Source organism: Curcuma longa, chromosome 7 (assembly GCF_044706935.1).
Source record: "Curcuma longa cultivar G26 ecotype Majalengka, Jawa Barat chromosome 7, ITB_CL_G26_1.1, whole genome shotgun sequence".
Lineage (NCBI taxonomy): Eukaryota > Viridiplantae > Streptophyta > Magnoliopsida > Zingiberales > Zingiberaceae > Curcuma > Curcuma longa.
In genome coordinates this window covers 6027190-6043368 of record NC_133867.1, presented here as the reverse complement: position 1 = coordinate 6043368, position 16179 = coordinate 6027190, and the positions used below count along the sequence as shown (strand labels likewise).

Below are 16179 nucleotides of genomic sequence, written 5' to 3'. Positions count from 1 at the left end.
TACAATTATTATAATTATAAAATACAAAATCATAATTGTTACTATTATAAACTACAATTGTTATAATTATAATAGCTAAGATATATTATAACAACTATAACATATAAAACCATTATAATTTTATAACTACCACAACATACTCAACTATTACAATTTTATAACTACCACATCATACTCAATTAATTCAAAATTTAAATAAAAAAATATAAATAAACTAATAATAAAAATAATACTGAAAAACAATTATATCATTTTATATGAAAATAAAATACCTTTTTAATAAAAAATTAAAATAAGATATTCCTTTGAAAGTTAAAAAAACAGAAGCTCTTTTTTGCCCAAATATTTTTAGGATGGACAGTAGACGTCTAAAGAGGAAGAGGATAAATGGAAGAAGCTCATCTAGCAACTCTGTTTCACTGTCTTCAGTGACAGAAATAAATTCATTCCATTCAAAAATTTCAGACACTGATCCAAACACCGAAAACAAATTGAGACCGATGAAACATACAAAGCAAAAGACATCCAAGAAGTCTTGCCGTTCAACAATTAAGTTTTAAGAAACCCTCATAATGCTCCAGAAGCTAAAAATGAAACAATTAAGTTTAAACAGCTGCAGCTGCAGCTGCAGCCTTCTTTCTTGGCGCTGCTTCAGTACCTGAGAGGAGGAGAGTACTAACATCAATATCTTCCATGTGGAATCTGACGATATTACAAATTGGAAGAAGAAAAACTGAATACCTTCTCTGAAATTGTTCTTGAACCTTCTTGGCACATGACGGAGATATCTCATCCTTCCAGTACCAGTTGTCTTCCTTCTGATTGCCTTCACACTCCAATTATCTGTTGCAAGAACAAACTTGCTATAACTAATCTCATATTGCGGTATCACTCAGCAATTTTTATGACTATCTGAAGACTGGTTTATGTTACAGAAACTATTTGACATGGCAAAAATTAAGAAAATGTAGTGGAGAGGGAAGAAATAGAAGGACAACATGAGAAAAATTGATATAAAAGAAAGGCAACAATGAAATTAAGAACAGATGATGTTTCATATCAATAGCAAAATCAATGGATACTAAAAGATTTGTGATCACCAAGTTGTTACAGTGGAGTTATTTGCCAAATAATATCGGTGTGATTTATGAATGTTCTTTTGGATTCTGTATCTTACGTTTTACTAAAACTCACAGCTGAAAGGGGCACAAAGTTTGATTGAAGTCTTATTAATTGTTGTTGAGCAATAATCTTTCAAGTTAAAGCATTAGTTGTCAAACTCCATTGCTACCACTATTGACCACTGGCAGTTGGATTGACATCAACATATTGATCATCTCACAAACCCTAATGAAATTCATAAAATTATAGATTTGAATTACATTCTTACAAAATGAGTCATACTCCGGTAGGAAATAGATGGAATTGATTGAAGTCTGGTACAATTCAAGGTGGAAAATAATGAAGCCAGTTTAAATTTTGTCAAATTAGGTTGAATTTAGAGAACACGACCGATCTGGCTCACTCTCTGTCACTTTCTCTCACTGTTTTTCATGCTTTCCATTCTTCTAACAAGGAGCTTAATCAAACTAGTTCTTCAAAATCAAGCAAAGAAAAACAAAAATGACGGCATCAGATGTAACTTACACTTGCGGATCCGAGCAGCGGGATAGCCGCAGGAACCGCACCGGCTTTTCTGGAGGTGGAAGCTCCTCCGCCCGCACCGCACGCACAGCGTGTGGGTCTTGTTCCTCCTCTTACCAAAGCTCCCCGTGCCCTTCCCCTGCCGGAACAAGTAGACGAAGAAGAAGCCCGAACGCAAGAATTAGACAACCGAAACTGGAACAGAAGAAGGCGAGAGTCGCGAAGGGATTAAAAGAACATTACCATCGCCCTAATGCTGCCTCCCTTCTTTTCGCCGGTGCGTCGGTGGCGGCCGAGGGAGCAAGACGAAAAGAAACCCTAGCCGTGGGATCCCCCTTTTATAGTACGTAATCTGGGCCGACGCCTCTGAAAGCGGAAAGGAGCCGATGGGTTTCGAATATGTGGACCGTAATTTCAGCCCAATTACTTTGGTCTGTGGCCCAATATCTTTTAAGCTTAATATATAAAAAAATAAGGGAACATTTATTTAATCTTTGGGGGTGACTTAATATATAAAAAAATAATGACAAAGGCAACGGATCACGCCCACATATACTCCCCATTTGTAAGCAGCTCCTTATTAACGAGCACCATTGGTATTATAATAGTTGGTAATTGCTATAACTATTTTTAAGTGATTTTAATCGATTTAAAAATATTTTGATAAAGTTTAAATAATTTTGATTAAGTCGATAAAGAATATTTTGATATAATAGTATTCATAATTTATTATTTAGGGTATAAGATTTTAATGAAATAATTAATTTTTCATGTAGGAGCTATCAAGTAATTTCTATAAGTTGTACAAGTTATGGAATAATTTCTATAAATTATGACTAGATTTTAAATATTAAAATTTTGAACTCTAAATTTTATATTCTGAAATAGTTTATTTTTCACGTTATTATAGCTATGAAGTAGTTTCTATATTATTATAATAACTACCAAGTAGTTTCTACATGTTTTGGTTAAATTTTAAATCTTAAAATTTTGAACCTAAATTTTAAATTATACATACTATTATATTAAAATATTCAAATTTATTTAAATTTCATCCAAATGGCGCTTTTGATTTTGATTACAATCTACTACGGAGTAGTCCTACCGTTACATCATTATCCCGGGGACATTCAAAATTATTTAAATTTCATCCAAATGGCGCTTTTGATTTTGATCCAAAAATATAAAAAGCGGCCACAAGCTGACGGTTAGACCGTTGTCGCAGGCATGTCGACACTCTTACATAAGATAACGAGACGGTGGATCCACGGAGACGAAAGTTGTGTGTACTTCGTGGAAATCGGAATCTCCACGCGCTTTCAACTCCTCTTCGAAAAATAAATTATATAATAATAACCATAATAAATTCTCGAATAACACTTATAATTCCATTAACTTATTTCAATCTTTGAGTCATTGACTTTGGTGTTGACAAACAAGACGATGTTGTGGAAATTTCTAAGTATTATTTGTTTGTTGTTGCTTTGTTAGTTAGTTTCTTGTCGTTTAGACTTGAAGAATTGTTTTATGAGGCCATTGGATTGGATGAGACCTTGGAATATGATGATATCTAAGCCATGACATTGACATGCTAGTTCTTATTTTTATTATTATATATATTATATATATATATATATATAATTTTGGAATATTTGAAAATGTGGGGATTAGTTTGTATGATTTCACATGAAGTCTTCCTTCCTATTTTTTTATAATTCAGATACCCAAACCTTCTGTCTGTCTTGAAAGTGGATGATCTTATTCTGATTCATCCATCGGGTAAATTCAAAAGCACAATGATTTTGAAATCATATCAATTCTCTTTTAAAATATTTTCAGATAATTTCATAGGAGAAAAAAAAATCAAATGGACACTCATCATTGTACAATTATCAGTATGGATGTTTCATTTCCAATTAAAGTCAAATTAACACCTTTCAATGATCTTATTTTGAAAATATCCCTTAATAATTGTTACAACATATAGAAGCTATTCAATAACTACTACAATGTGTTTAGAGTTTAGAATCTCTGAATAATATTATATTAAAATATTATTTAATAATTTAATTAAAATTATTTAAACTTAATCAAAATGATTTTAAAATAGATATAGAAGCTATTATGTAGCTGTTACAATCCTAAATTCTAAATTTTAAATCTTAAATTCACCATAAATATGTTATATAACTACTTAGTAGTTTTTACACGTTATAACAACTACTTTTACATATTATAATAGCTATTTAGTAGCGGCTACAATAATACTAAATTAAGGGATATTTTTAAAGATAAAATAGCCTATGGGAAGTCCATTTGATTTTTTTTTTAAAAAAGGGATTTTTGTGATTTTTACAATACCCCAACATTTATTGGTTTTCTAAAATATTTCATAAGATTTATATATGTTAGTCCTCGAAGCAAGGGCTCATCTGAAATAATGAAGAACGGCAAGGGGGTAATAGATAAGAAGTGTTTGTTCTGTTCCACTTTTGTTTTTTCTCAACGAATCCATCGTTGCCGTTGGAAGCTGAGCTAGAAGAAGGCGACGGCTTCTTCCGTTGGGTTCGTTCGCACCCTTCGCCTTCGGGATTCGCGTCGCCCCGCTCGACCACCGCCTCCGGTTTTGGTTCCTCCTCCCGTCACGCGACCTCCGGAGTTCCGCTCGCCGTCGCAAGGCCATCCGGAGGCGAGAAATCGCACAGAACCAATTTGTTTCCGCCTCATTTGCTGGTATTTCTTCCTTCCTTCCTTAATTCCTTTCTTTATTTGTTTCCTTTTGGATTAAAGTTTGCTTTTGGATGACTGTATCGAAAGGTAGGGTTCGTATTTCTCGCCTCCCGTTCTCGTTTTGGCGGAACGATCGATGTCCGAGTGCCAGAGGTTTTTTTTGGATCGCCCGTTTGGCATGCGAATAAACTTCGTCCTTTGATTCGGATTATTACAGTTTCTGTTACTCCTCTTTCGATGTCACGGATGCTAAAAATCGCTTTTTTATAGGTGGTCAAGGTGTTTTCTTCGACTTTCCCGGTTTTACTGTTCTGATAAAAAAAATATTGATTCTGATCTAAATTGCAGTCTATCCTCGAGCACGCATTTGATAGAGAGTATTTGATGCATTTTTGATGTCTGAATTAGCTTTTGGTAGATTTCAGTAAAGTGAGATGCTGGATTTCGGTTTGCTGCTGTCCCCTTATAGTTTTAGGTAGAGTGTAATCTGTTCTTCTACCATGAGAGGCATTCCTTGTTTTTTTTTTAAAGAACTTGCATAGTCTTCGATCTCTTGCCAATTGGTTATGAGTAGTCTTATCGGTATGAGAATTGAATTGTGAAAAGGATTCAAACTCAACAAGATTGCGCTAGTTCCAATTGAATTTTCTGGCTACTTGCTTCATGACTTTAATTTGAGCTGTGGATCCCACTTTGGAAGCATAGATACCGAACCGACATTAATTGCAGGTCGAATACAACACCTTTTCTTCCTTCTGAAGTCTTCCACATTGCAGTCCTGATGAGGGTTTAACTAAATTGTGCTTTTGAGGCACCAACTCATTTTTAGCGATTTACAGACTCAATCTTTAGGAAGCTTGTTGCAGGTTCATATATGTTTGTGCACAAGGGAGTTATAGACCTTTTGTCCTTTGTAGATGTTAGTAATTTTTTTTATATAATGTCGATTCATAGCATTGAAACCTTTGAATGTGCTACTTAAACACAATGAAAATGATACAGGATTTGACCTATGTTGATGTATGTGGCACTTTGATAAAGATTTATATTCTATGGTAAAGAATTTAGCTTGATGGAACATAGTTCAATTCTTACCTTTCTTGTATGTTATTGCTAAACACCAAAAGTATTAATGTAATACTTCCTTTATAAGACCTTGTTACATTCTTAGAAATTGTGCGACTACGTAGTTTATATGGCTTTTAATGGCAAATCTGTCATTTATTCATTCTTGCCAATGATCATTCTACAGATTCAAGGCCTTTGACCTTCTAATTGAATAAGATGTTCAGAGAGGTATATTCAGTCGTAAAGTTAATCCGATGAGTTTCTTGCAGATATATGGAACGAGAAGGAAACATGTTCAGCTCAACCAGTTGGAACAATGAATGTCGAACAGCTCTGTAATTCTGCTCGCATTTTGTCATCACCTCTTCCTGTTAGGCTGACCACCTTAGTAGAGAGGTGTCCTGGGTCATCAGATTCCCATCAAGTTATCATGCAGAGCAATAGAAGCGATCATCTGACCTCCCGATATTCTCCTCTTGTCTCAACCATTTACTCATTGCCTCCTCGACTTTCTTCTCATTCAATTCTCTCGCATGAGAGGCACAGTGACAGTGGTTCATTTGTCAATGAAGCACCAACGGGAGCGCCTTTGCCTCTGGCCTATTCATCTGGTACAGGAACTTTCCAAGTACCAGCTAATAATCTCTCCAAAGATCCAACTACGTGGTGTCCTGATCCAATTCCAAGCATTCTAAAATTTTCAGATGATGCAACTGCCAAGAACAATCAGGTGCAGAGCAGTTCAATGGTGATGTCTGATGATGACATTAATAAGAACAATGAATGGTGGAATGATGTCTTGAACGAAGAATGGAAGAAGCTACTCGGTGACATAAATGTTTCCGATACTCAACCAAAGGTACTAGAATTTTATTCAAGTAATTGTAGAATAAGCCAGAACAAAAACTTTTTTTTCTTCCCTCAGCATTCATTTCACAAGACCATTTTGGGGAAAGTGTGAGGATTTTTAAAGTTATATCATTTATCTGAAATCAAGATCAATTTATGTGCTTGTGGAATGCCTATAGGTTGTTTACCCGGATAATCAACCTTCCTTTGGCATATCAACTCAAAATTCACAACTCCATCAATCTGTTCCATGTCAATCCGGCGATGCTCCACCTGTCACAAGTCAATTGCCAGATCCTACAACTACAGCAGTGAAGCCACGGATGAGGTGGACATCAGAGCTCCATGAACATTTCGTAGAAGCTGTCAACCAGCTCGGTGGTAGTGAAAGTATGATATCCTGTGCTTCTTTTCAACTCCCTGCCTTTTTTCTCTTGTAAAATTTCTATCGAAACTTTCAGAAGCTACTCCTAAAGGGGTATTGAACGTAATGAAAGTGGAAGGATTAACAATAGACCATGTGAAAAGCCATCTGCAGGTACATCTTCTTCAACTACATTTAGCCGTGTGGCATCAGCTACTTGTGTGATTCTTAATCTCTCTTTTGTTGCAGAAATTCAGAACAACTCATTATAGGCCAGATTCTTCAGGTTGGTATAATCAGCCACCCTTGTTTTTGTTTTGAATATTCATTAACAATCCATTAGCTAACAAAATTATCTATCTCGCTATGTTTTATCTGAAAAGGGGTTTTCTTTTGGTACATCAGGTGTATCGAATAAATTAACTAAGGAATTGCCTTCTCTAGATCTCAAAACGTGAGTTAATCTTTGCTAATTTATGTTCTCTCTTACATAGTTCTACCAATTCATATCGCTAGAAACTAAACTAGAGATCGATTTGTGTACTTAATATTTCATTATTGACGACAGAGGTATTGATTTCACTGAAGCGTTGAGACTCCAAATGGAAGTTCAAAAACAGCTTCATGAACAACTTGAGGTAGCTTATTGTAGATACAAGGATGCTTTAGCTTGTTTCAGTTTTATCCTACCTGATTTCGCGCTCACGCTTGAAATCTGTTCTCCATGTTGTCCAATGTCAATCGATTTACCAGTTTATTCTCATCCATTATTTTACAGAACCAGAGAAAACTACAGCTGCAGATTGAAGAACAAGACAGGTACTTGAAAATGATGATCGAGAAGCAATGCAAGCCGAACCCGGACAAGTTCCATCCTTCTCTGGCTGCAGAGGATTCAACTGCCAATCCAACAGTTCCAACTGTCGTCGACATTGAGCAACCTGCAGCAACTACTCACCGCAGCAGCTCGAATGTAACAGAGGGTAGGCAAGTTGGTGGCAAATGGAAGATACCTGAATCTGAATCTTATTGCCATGAGATTACACCCAAGCATGCGAGAACCGTATCATGAGTGAATCAATTTGGACGATCAATACGATAGTTCGGGCTGTCGATACAGGTATCATCAGCACCTGATACTTTTCGACTACAAGTGTAAGCAGCCAAAACCATGCTCAGAAGTTAGATGTCTTCTGTCAAGGCATAGGATTACCTCTCTGGAGATGCATTTGGTGGATACTTATTCTATTTCTTACGAATTCTCGTTGTAAAAATATATTTGTGATAACAATTTTTATAGAATTGTCTTTTATTTTTCAATTGTTGTGAAATGGATTGAAGTTATCAAATTACTGCAATGCAAAAAAAGCTAATTTTATCCTAAAAACTAAAAGAAAATAAAAAAAATGCACCAGCCGGGAATCGAACCCGGGTCTGTACCGTGGCAGGGTACTATTCTACCACTAGACCACTGGTGCTTTGAGATGCTATTGGTCGATACTTATTCTATTTCTTATAAATTCTCGTTGTAAAAATATATTTGATAACAATTTTTATAGAATTGCCTTTTATTTTTCAATTATTGTGAAAGGAATTGAAATTATCAAATTACTGCAATGCAAAAAAAAAAAAAAAAAAAACTAATTTTATCCTAAAAACTAAAAGAAAATTAAAAAAATTGCACCAGCCGGGAATCGAACCCGGGTCTGTACCGTGGCAGGGTACTATTCTACCACTAGACCACTGGTGCTTTGATGCTAAATGGCATTAAATTATTATATTCTATTTATTAATACTTTGTCTTTTTTTAAAATATTAAGAAATTAAATATTTTATATTAATTATTAAATATAATATATAAACTAAACTCTAATAATATTATGTCGAACAGATTATAGCATCTTAAATGTAAGTTAAACATATCTAATATCATAGATATTCAAATCCAATTGTGAATCTTTAATGCTTTAACAAATTATATATGCATTTTAAATTCCAATTCAGTGAAAAAAATATTGTAAAACAAATAAACAATATATTAATATTATTATTGTTTAAAAATGTTCTAAAATAATATAGAAAACTTTAAAAATAATTTTTTTTTTAAAAAAAAATCTGCTTTCCAATTTGGACTAACGAAGTTGCCCTGGCGCCGCCCTCTCAAGCCCGTTGCCCTTGAAAGGCCGCCGAAGCCCGCCTCGTCCTCTTTCTCTTCTCCTCCTCGCGCGGAGGCTCGATGGCGGAGGAGGACGACGTCCGTCTCGAGGTGGAGGCCGTCCTGGCCGTTTACGGCGGTGATTGCCGCGTGATCCGCGAGTTTCCGCCCCATCTCGCCGTCCACATCCGGCCGCGGACTGCTGACGATTCCTCGCAGCAGGTGACCACCCGCCTTTTCTCTTTTCTGATCGATCGTGAGTACGAGTTCTTCCCCTCTGTGTCTCGATTACTGACTGGGAGGATTTTTGATTGGGTGCGATTGTAATTGAGGAGCACGGGGGAGAAAGCGACACAATGGTTTGAAGTTCTTCATTAGATCATCTTGTGTTTGTTTCAATTGCCTGAATTGGCACAGAGAATCTCAAACCAATGGACTTATAAAGTTCAATCTGTGTTACTGGATGTTCACACACGGATTTGTGTTTATTATGTTAGTAAATGCTTCCAGACTGGGATTTGCTAAAAGAAATTATATAAACGGTTTTTGGGAGGTATGATATTTGGATTACTGTTCCATCTTCTGGCTATTTGTAAAGCTAAATATTTGGTCACACATTAAGTTATAAAAAACCTCCATACCCAAGATAAGTTGTAGCTGCACAAAATGTTCTTGATTACTGAAGTACCTGCACAGACCAGGATTATCTTGTAGTGTGTATGCTCGTAGTTGCCTACAAACATGAAACATATTGGACTCCCTGCACAAAATGTTCTTGATTGCTTTATATTATGTGCAAGTTGCTTCTTGAATTTATGCACAAATCATTACTCGTTTAGTTAATATAATCATCCTCTTATTGGGTTTATGAAGTTATTAGACAAAGGATCAATCATCTGATTCCCTAACATCATTATTTGCTTTCTCAATTGCTTTTATTGGAAACTGAAGGGTTTGCATGTGTAGGCTTATAATAAGCTTTCACATCGTCGAGCATATCTTGGGTGAAGCCATTGAATGCTGTTATTTGCTCACATTTTCATGCATGTATCCTTTTGTCTTGCTGAATTGTTTTTATGCATCTTCATTTTCTATTAATAATAGATAGAAGTTGTGTCTTGTTGACTATTTGAATGGCAGATTGTTTTTGATGATTGAATTGTTCATTCACGTATTCCATGAATTCTGCTTGTTACTATCTGCATGAATTTCAGTATCAGAACTTTTTTCACTGTCTTATCTGTTGGTTGCCAAATTGTTGGAAAATTTTCTTGTAGACGTTATAATTCACTATTACTAATGCCTCACTTTCACTCTGCAGTTTGTGGAAGTTATCCTTGGAATAAAATCAACTACTCAGGTACATGAAACTAAGAGCATTTGTGTTACAATATTTACAAAATTTCTCTTTACTTTATGTGAACTATGAGATGTCTCAACTAAAGAATTCAATTTTGTCTTTTGATACTTCTATCTCTCGATTAGTAACATTAATTATTTCATTACTGAAATCTGGTGATCCAGTGTATAGAACCTCGGAAGTTTGCAATAGAAGTTTTCTTCTTGAGAGTGCATTCAACCACTCAAGTGTCTAATGTAAAGTTTTTTCCACGGTAGAAATTTCATTGACTGTAGGATGATGAACTCTGCCTAATTCCTGTTTAGCAAATGGTTTAGATCAGTGGTCACTCCTATCCTATAAATATGCATTGATGTTTATTGATTTGACCAAGTATTCCACGATAAAAGCACATGATTCACAAGGTTTGTTACACAATTTATTTCTTTTATTATTTTAATAATGGTTTTGAGAGAGACTAGTATACCTCTACCGTATTAGTTTGTCATACAGATTATAGGTGTGTGTTGAATCATCTAGTTGTTTTTAAAATCCTGTAATCACATTTTTTTTTAAAAATTTTGATGTAGTATCCAAGTGTGCCACCTCACATATACATTATAGATGAGAAGGGACTTGATGAAAGTCGACAAGCATATTTAATTACTGGCGTGCAGAATAAAGCAATAGAACTCCATTCTTGCTCAATGCTTGTAGCACTTTGTGAGGTAAATGAGTTGTAACTTGCTTTGATCTTGTATTGTAAAATATCTAAAGTCTTTTCTGTTTGTGAATATTTGTTCTCATTCTTAATTTTATCATACATCAAGGTCTTAGTTACTCATAAAGTCATCAGCAGAATTTGACTTATAAAATGTACCCCATGTGACTAGGAGTTTATGGTAATTGATAACTCCTCATTACTTGAGCATTGATGTAAATCTGTGCACGTAGTCATATATATATTGAAATTCCCTTGAGGGTATTTATTGTTCCAAGTGGACTTGTTGCAAGACAAGCTGTAGCAACTTGCAATTAATCCACCAAGTCAATTTGGAGTCAAGCTCAGATCTTAATGCTTTGTTTGGGAGAACGTGAGGGAAGGGGAGGGAAGAGTAAATAAGGGGAAGGGGAACCTTGAACCTTGTTTGGAAAGGAGTGAGTAAAGGAAAGGTAGGGATGAGTAAGTTTTAACCTTCCTTGCCCATGAAAAGGAAGATTTTCTTAAGGCTTTCCCTCCCTTTCCCTCCCTTTCCCTTTCGTTAATGTACCTTCCCTTCACCCCATCCAAACATAGCCTAAAAAATCTAGAAATGCAACAAATAACTGTTAATGTGGCAATGTCTCTTGCATCAGGCAAACGATATGTTAAGACTGATGGAATCTACATATCTCCATTGTTAGGACTGATGGAATATACATATCTCTATAATGGTATGGTATTGTCCACTTTGGGCCTAAGCCCTAATGGTTTTATTTTTTAGCTTTACCTAAAAGGCCTTATACTAATGGAGATATATTCCATCTTATAAATTCATGATCTTCTCCATGTATATCCAATGTGAGATTTTGATTGTAATACCAATGGAGAGTTTGAAGGGAAGATTGTTGGGATTACAATCAACGCTCCAGATTGAAAATACATGGAGAAGATTATGGGTTTATAAGATGGAAAATACTCCATTTGTACGAGGCCTTTTGAGTAAAGTCTAAAAACAAAACCATGAGGACTTAGGCCCAAAGTGGACAATATCATACCATTGTGGAGATATATTAATTCCATCGATTCTAACAAGGGCTGGTGGGTCAAGAGATCAGACGTCAAGCTGACCCCGATTGGAGTATGGTAGTCCTTTGTTTGAGGGGAGGATTGTTGGAATTGCAATCAAAGTCCCATATTGAAAATATATGGAGAAAATCATGAATTTATAAGATGGAAGATATCTTCATTAGTATGATGTCTTTTGAGTAAAATTCAACAACAAAACCATGAGGGTTTAGATTCAAAATGGACAATATCATTATAGAGATATGTTAATTCCATCAGTCCTAACACGATATTAATGTAAAAAGTATAAATTTAAAATGACTTGAAAATAGTTTCTTTAAAATATTCTTTGGTAAGGTGATATTAGTATGTTCTATTGCTCATAGGCTAAAAATGCATAATTATAACATTTAAAAAAAATCAAGTTGATGTAGTTGTCCTTTCAGTCATCCAAATGATAACTAATTGATTAGTAATAGCAATCACACATACAGGCATTCAAAAGACTGCATCTATAAGTGTTGTTTATTGTGTTGGAATTTGAGAAAATAAGACTTGGTCACAGTTCAATTGTTTTAAACCAAATGATTCTTATTGTGAAACTAGTCGGTATAACTGTATAAGGTGCTTGCACATTTCTTTTGTTCCACTTTCAACTGGTAAAGTTTTATCCTTAGTTACGTTAATATGAAGAAAATTTCAGTTTAAATTCCAAATATTTCCATGCAATATATGTTTATACTATGCGAAGATCGTATTACAGATTAACATATATTTTTGAGCTGATTGATTTCTTATTTCTAGGAAGCAGTGGATCTTCTTTCTAACATGAATCATCCTGAAGGAAACTGCCCGCTGTGCTTGTATCCTTTGGTTGCTGAAGATCAGTCAGATTCTACTATGCCATTTATGAAGTTGATGTCCTGCTATCACTGCTTCCATAAGTAACTATCCTCTTCTATTCATGCTATTTATCTATTAAATTTTTTCATATCAACTAAATGTTCTATAACTTTTGCTATGTAGTGAATGCATTATCGGATGGTGGAAATGGTTACTGGCAGAAGAATCAGAAGCAATTGCAGAAATTTCATCTTCTAATCTTCAAAGAAAAAAAGGTACTTTTGGTGAGCATCTGTTGTTGAACAATTGCATAGAGGATCAGTGAAGATGTTTAGCTGTTAAAAGATGTTCAATATTTCAAGTACTTCCCGGGGAAGATCTTATGATATTCCATTCTTGAGGTCCTTGAGCAATATTCTAGCTGAGTAAATCAACTCATATTTTCCTTTAGTTTAGTTATAGTTTGCAATGAATTCAGAAACTTAGTTACTTCTTGAGATAATCATTTGAAGATGAAAATTTAATAATTTGCTAGACATTTATACATTTTGTATTGTCTACTAGGTTTTGTTGAATTATTTGGTTAGTATTTGGTTCATATGTAAGAAACATAATAAACATTCTTAGAATGTTTAATCCTATTTTTGAGTGTTTGTGTTATAAGCTTAGATTTTATGTAACCAGAACTATGTTTTGCATTGGAATTTTGGCACCCTTATATGAAAAGGAGTAAAAATCTAAGCATCTATGGCATAGTAGTTCCCGTTTGAACTAGAACTTCAGAAATATGATAAGGATAATATCATCATCACTTATTTATCGATAAAAAATAAGATTTCCTTTCTTGTGGGTTATTAATCTGGATGTCTTGAGCACCTGTGCTTGTGGGTAATTGCCAATTCTTACAATGTAAGAGCTCCTTCCACAAGGTGGATTTGATGGTTTCATACATTATACGATTATATAGATTGTTACGTTTACGCCTTAGTGTGCCTGAGTTGGCATAATGTTTTGATCCCAGAAGCAACTGTTATAAAGTAGAAGTTGTTAACTGTGAAGCAATCTCAATGGTTGCTAAGTGGAAGTTATCAAGAAGCTGACAAGCAGTAAGTGTAGCTCTAAAGCAGACTGTGTAGTGGAACCAACTTTGTTACTCTTGGGGATTTGACCGACAACAATATGTTCGGCCAATGCAAGTGTTAAGCTAATGTTGAGAGGATGTGAAGGACTCAAGTTTTGTGCAGGTTTGATCAGTAGAAAGGATATTATTATTTAGGACCTAGGCGTAGGTTTTAAGTGTTACATTTGAGTTAGCAATTGTCACAGCTCAAGTGAAACGTGTTCGATGAGTCGATGAAGTGGCTCACAATTCTCTCTGGGTTGTAGCCCCTTTCTAATCCACATTACATTACGAGGCAACTCGGCCCAACTTATTTTGCCGAACTTGTGATTTGCACTACATTCTGAAGGGTGTTTAGATATCTTCAACTCATATGCCAACTTTTTTACAACGTCAACGACCATTGGTGTTGAACAGATTTTAAGCTTTTAGTATATTGACATCATTGAATCAAAAGGCTTCGAAGTCTTGGACCTTTTGTCACTTCAGAATGCTGGCTAATAAGTTGGTCTCGGTTACAAGTTTTTTACTGCCCATTTTCGTCATTTCTAGTTTTTTTCCTCCACAAATAGAATGCCAATGATATAACTAACATTCCTTCAGGTGTGCCTGTTGAAATGAATCAGCAAAAGGGAACTTGCCCAGTTTGTCGGAAGATCTTTGATGAGAAAGATATTGTGCATCTCCATGAGTATCCGGAAACAGATTCATTGTCCTCGGTATGCTTCCCACCAGAATGTTATATTCTTTTCCTTTTTGTACAATACAGCATACAGGCTTTCTATGATTTAAGTTGGTTGTTGACATATATTCATCTCTCTCATTAATTTTACTGAAATTGGTCTCCATTTTCTTGAAATCCATTTCTAGTTTCTCTCCATCCGTTTTCTAGCTAGTCATGTAATCCACATGTTATGGTTTATTCGAATTCAACCGCCTAGTTTTCCCATCTTGGATGAAACACTAAGCTATACCTAAATTCCACTGTATTGCTAGAATGTATGGGATACAATTTCCACATTGAAAATACATGAAAAAGATCATAGGTTTATAAGATGAATGATATCTTTATTAGTATGAAACTTTTTGGGTAAAACCTAAAAGTAAAATCATGAGGACTTAGTCCCAAAGTGACAATATTATACCATTGTGAAAAGATATGTCGATTCCATCTGTGCTAACAAAATGGTGTTGTGCAAGTTTTTTAGAAAGAAAACAAGAATCAATTGACAGAACATCTAATCCAAGCAAGCTGAATTAGCTGAGATTTGTTAAGAGTTGGTTCCGAACAAGCCAAAGTTGAATGATCTCTCAGTATAAATGGGCATAGCTTATATATAATCCGTAGTAGCGTTAGCATTTAACGGTGGTGACTATTGAACAAGTAGAAAACAAGTTGCATATCCTCCTTTTGCTTTCCATTGAATAAGCTTATTATTTCTAGACAATGAGGAAAAATCCTCTGGGCAGAATTCATGATACTTCCTTTGCTGATGTAGGGTTTTGCAGGAATAGAAGTGGATGAAGATAATTCTCTGTTGCTCCATTCCGAGTCAGAGAACAACAGAAGACGACACTTTGAGACTCTTCTAAAGTTGCAAAGTGACAATAATGGCCTAATCCAACCCAAGAAGGATCTTGCAATATTACCTGGAATGTACCACCTCCCTGAGGGTGCCATGGTGCCTACATCTGCAGCAAGCAATGCCGAACCGCCTACGATACCACCCACTGCCTCTGCCGGAACCAGTAACAAGCCAGGCAAAGATGATGACCATGAAATCAAGGAAAAAGAATCAAGAAACTTGGCAAACGAGATTGCTACGAGCAAAAGGAAGACCACGGTATCAAGAAGGGGTGGAAAATACAACCCAAGGCCACACCAACCAACCAAACAACAATGGATAAGAAAAGGATTCAATACTTCTGAACAATAACATATATTCCGCAGATGCAAAAAGCACATCAGTCGCGCATGAACAAAGTCATACAATTAGCAATAAACTCTCTTGTTCCATGTCTATCGACCGCTTCGAATGTCATATTCTGTCAATATAGAATGTGGAGGAGTTCCATGTTCATTTTGTTCCTTCTTTGGTTTTGTTCATGCTTCCATTTCTGTTGATTCCATTAATATTGCATTGATCTCGTGTGTCAAAATGCTCATTCCAACTGATTTGATGATTTGTTTGGTTCAATTTAAATAACCTATTTTAGGTTTCAATTAGCTAGGATCAGTGTAAATTCTCTTTTCCCTACTGATCTGTTGTGTATTCCAATAGTTATTTATAACATCATT

The 16179-nt window shown here is 35.2% G+C and overlaps 3 protein-coding genes and 2 non-coding genes across 6 annotated transcripts; 2 read left to right on the top strand and 3 right to left on the bottom strand.

Annotated features, from left to right (window-relative positions):
* Positions 1–476: 476 nt before the first annotated feature.
* LOC141832519 (large ribosomal subunit protein eL37x-like) lies at positions 477–1816 on the bottom strand (the record flags this gene model as incomplete). Its single annotated transcript, XM_074720017.1, has 3 exons — positions 477–658; positions 742–843; positions 1648–1816. Coding segments are annotated over 3 exons (324 nt in total), but the record flags the coding sequence as incomplete, so codon positions are not given.
* A 3942-nt stretch (positions 1817–5758) lies between these two features.
* LOC141832343 (protein PHOSPHATE STARVATION RESPONSE 1-like) lies at positions 5759–7872 on the top strand. 2 transcript variants are annotated; one of them, XM_074719846.1, is made up of 8 exons: positions 5816–6053; positions 6147–6301; positions 6471–6681; positions 6753–6829; positions 6905–6941; positions 7061–7109; positions 7224–7293; positions 7434–7872. In XM_074719846.1, the coding sequence occupies exons 1-8, from the start codon at positions 5873–5875 to the stop codon at positions 7725–7727; spliced, it is 1074 nt and encodes a 357-aa protein (XP_074575947.1). In that variant the 5' UTR covers positions 5816–5872; the 3' UTR covers positions 7728–7872. The 2 variants fall into 2 exon arrangements, with proteins under 2 accessions (XP_074575946.1, XP_074575947.1); XM_074719845.1 differs by having other exon boundaries at positions 5759–6301.
* Positions 7873–8062: 190 nt separating this feature from the next.
* TRNAG-GCC (transfer RNA glycine (anticodon GCC)) lies at positions 8063–8133 on the bottom strand. Its single transcript has one exon. It is a non-coding gene; the product is annotated as a tRNA-Gly (tRNA).
* Positions 8134–8334: 201 nt separating this feature from the next.
* Positions 8335–8405, bottom strand: TRNAG-GCC (transfer RNA glycine (anticodon GCC)). Its single transcript has one exon. It is a non-coding gene; the product is annotated as a tRNA-Gly (tRNA).
* A 412-nt stretch (positions 8406–8817) lies between these two features.
* LOC141831885 (uncharacterized) lies at positions 8818–16008 on the top strand. The gene is made up of 7 exons (XM_074719300.1): positions 8818–9032; positions 10132–10170; positions 10740–10877; positions 12722–12861; positions 12944–13035; positions 14484–14599; positions 15380–16008. Exons 1-7 carry the CDS (start codon positions 8892–8894, stop codon positions 15815–15817), a joined length of 1104 nt encoding a protein of 367 aa, XP_074575401.1. The 5' UTR covers positions 8818–8891; the 3' UTR covers positions 15818–16008.
* Positions 16009–16179: the final 171 nt, after the last annotated feature.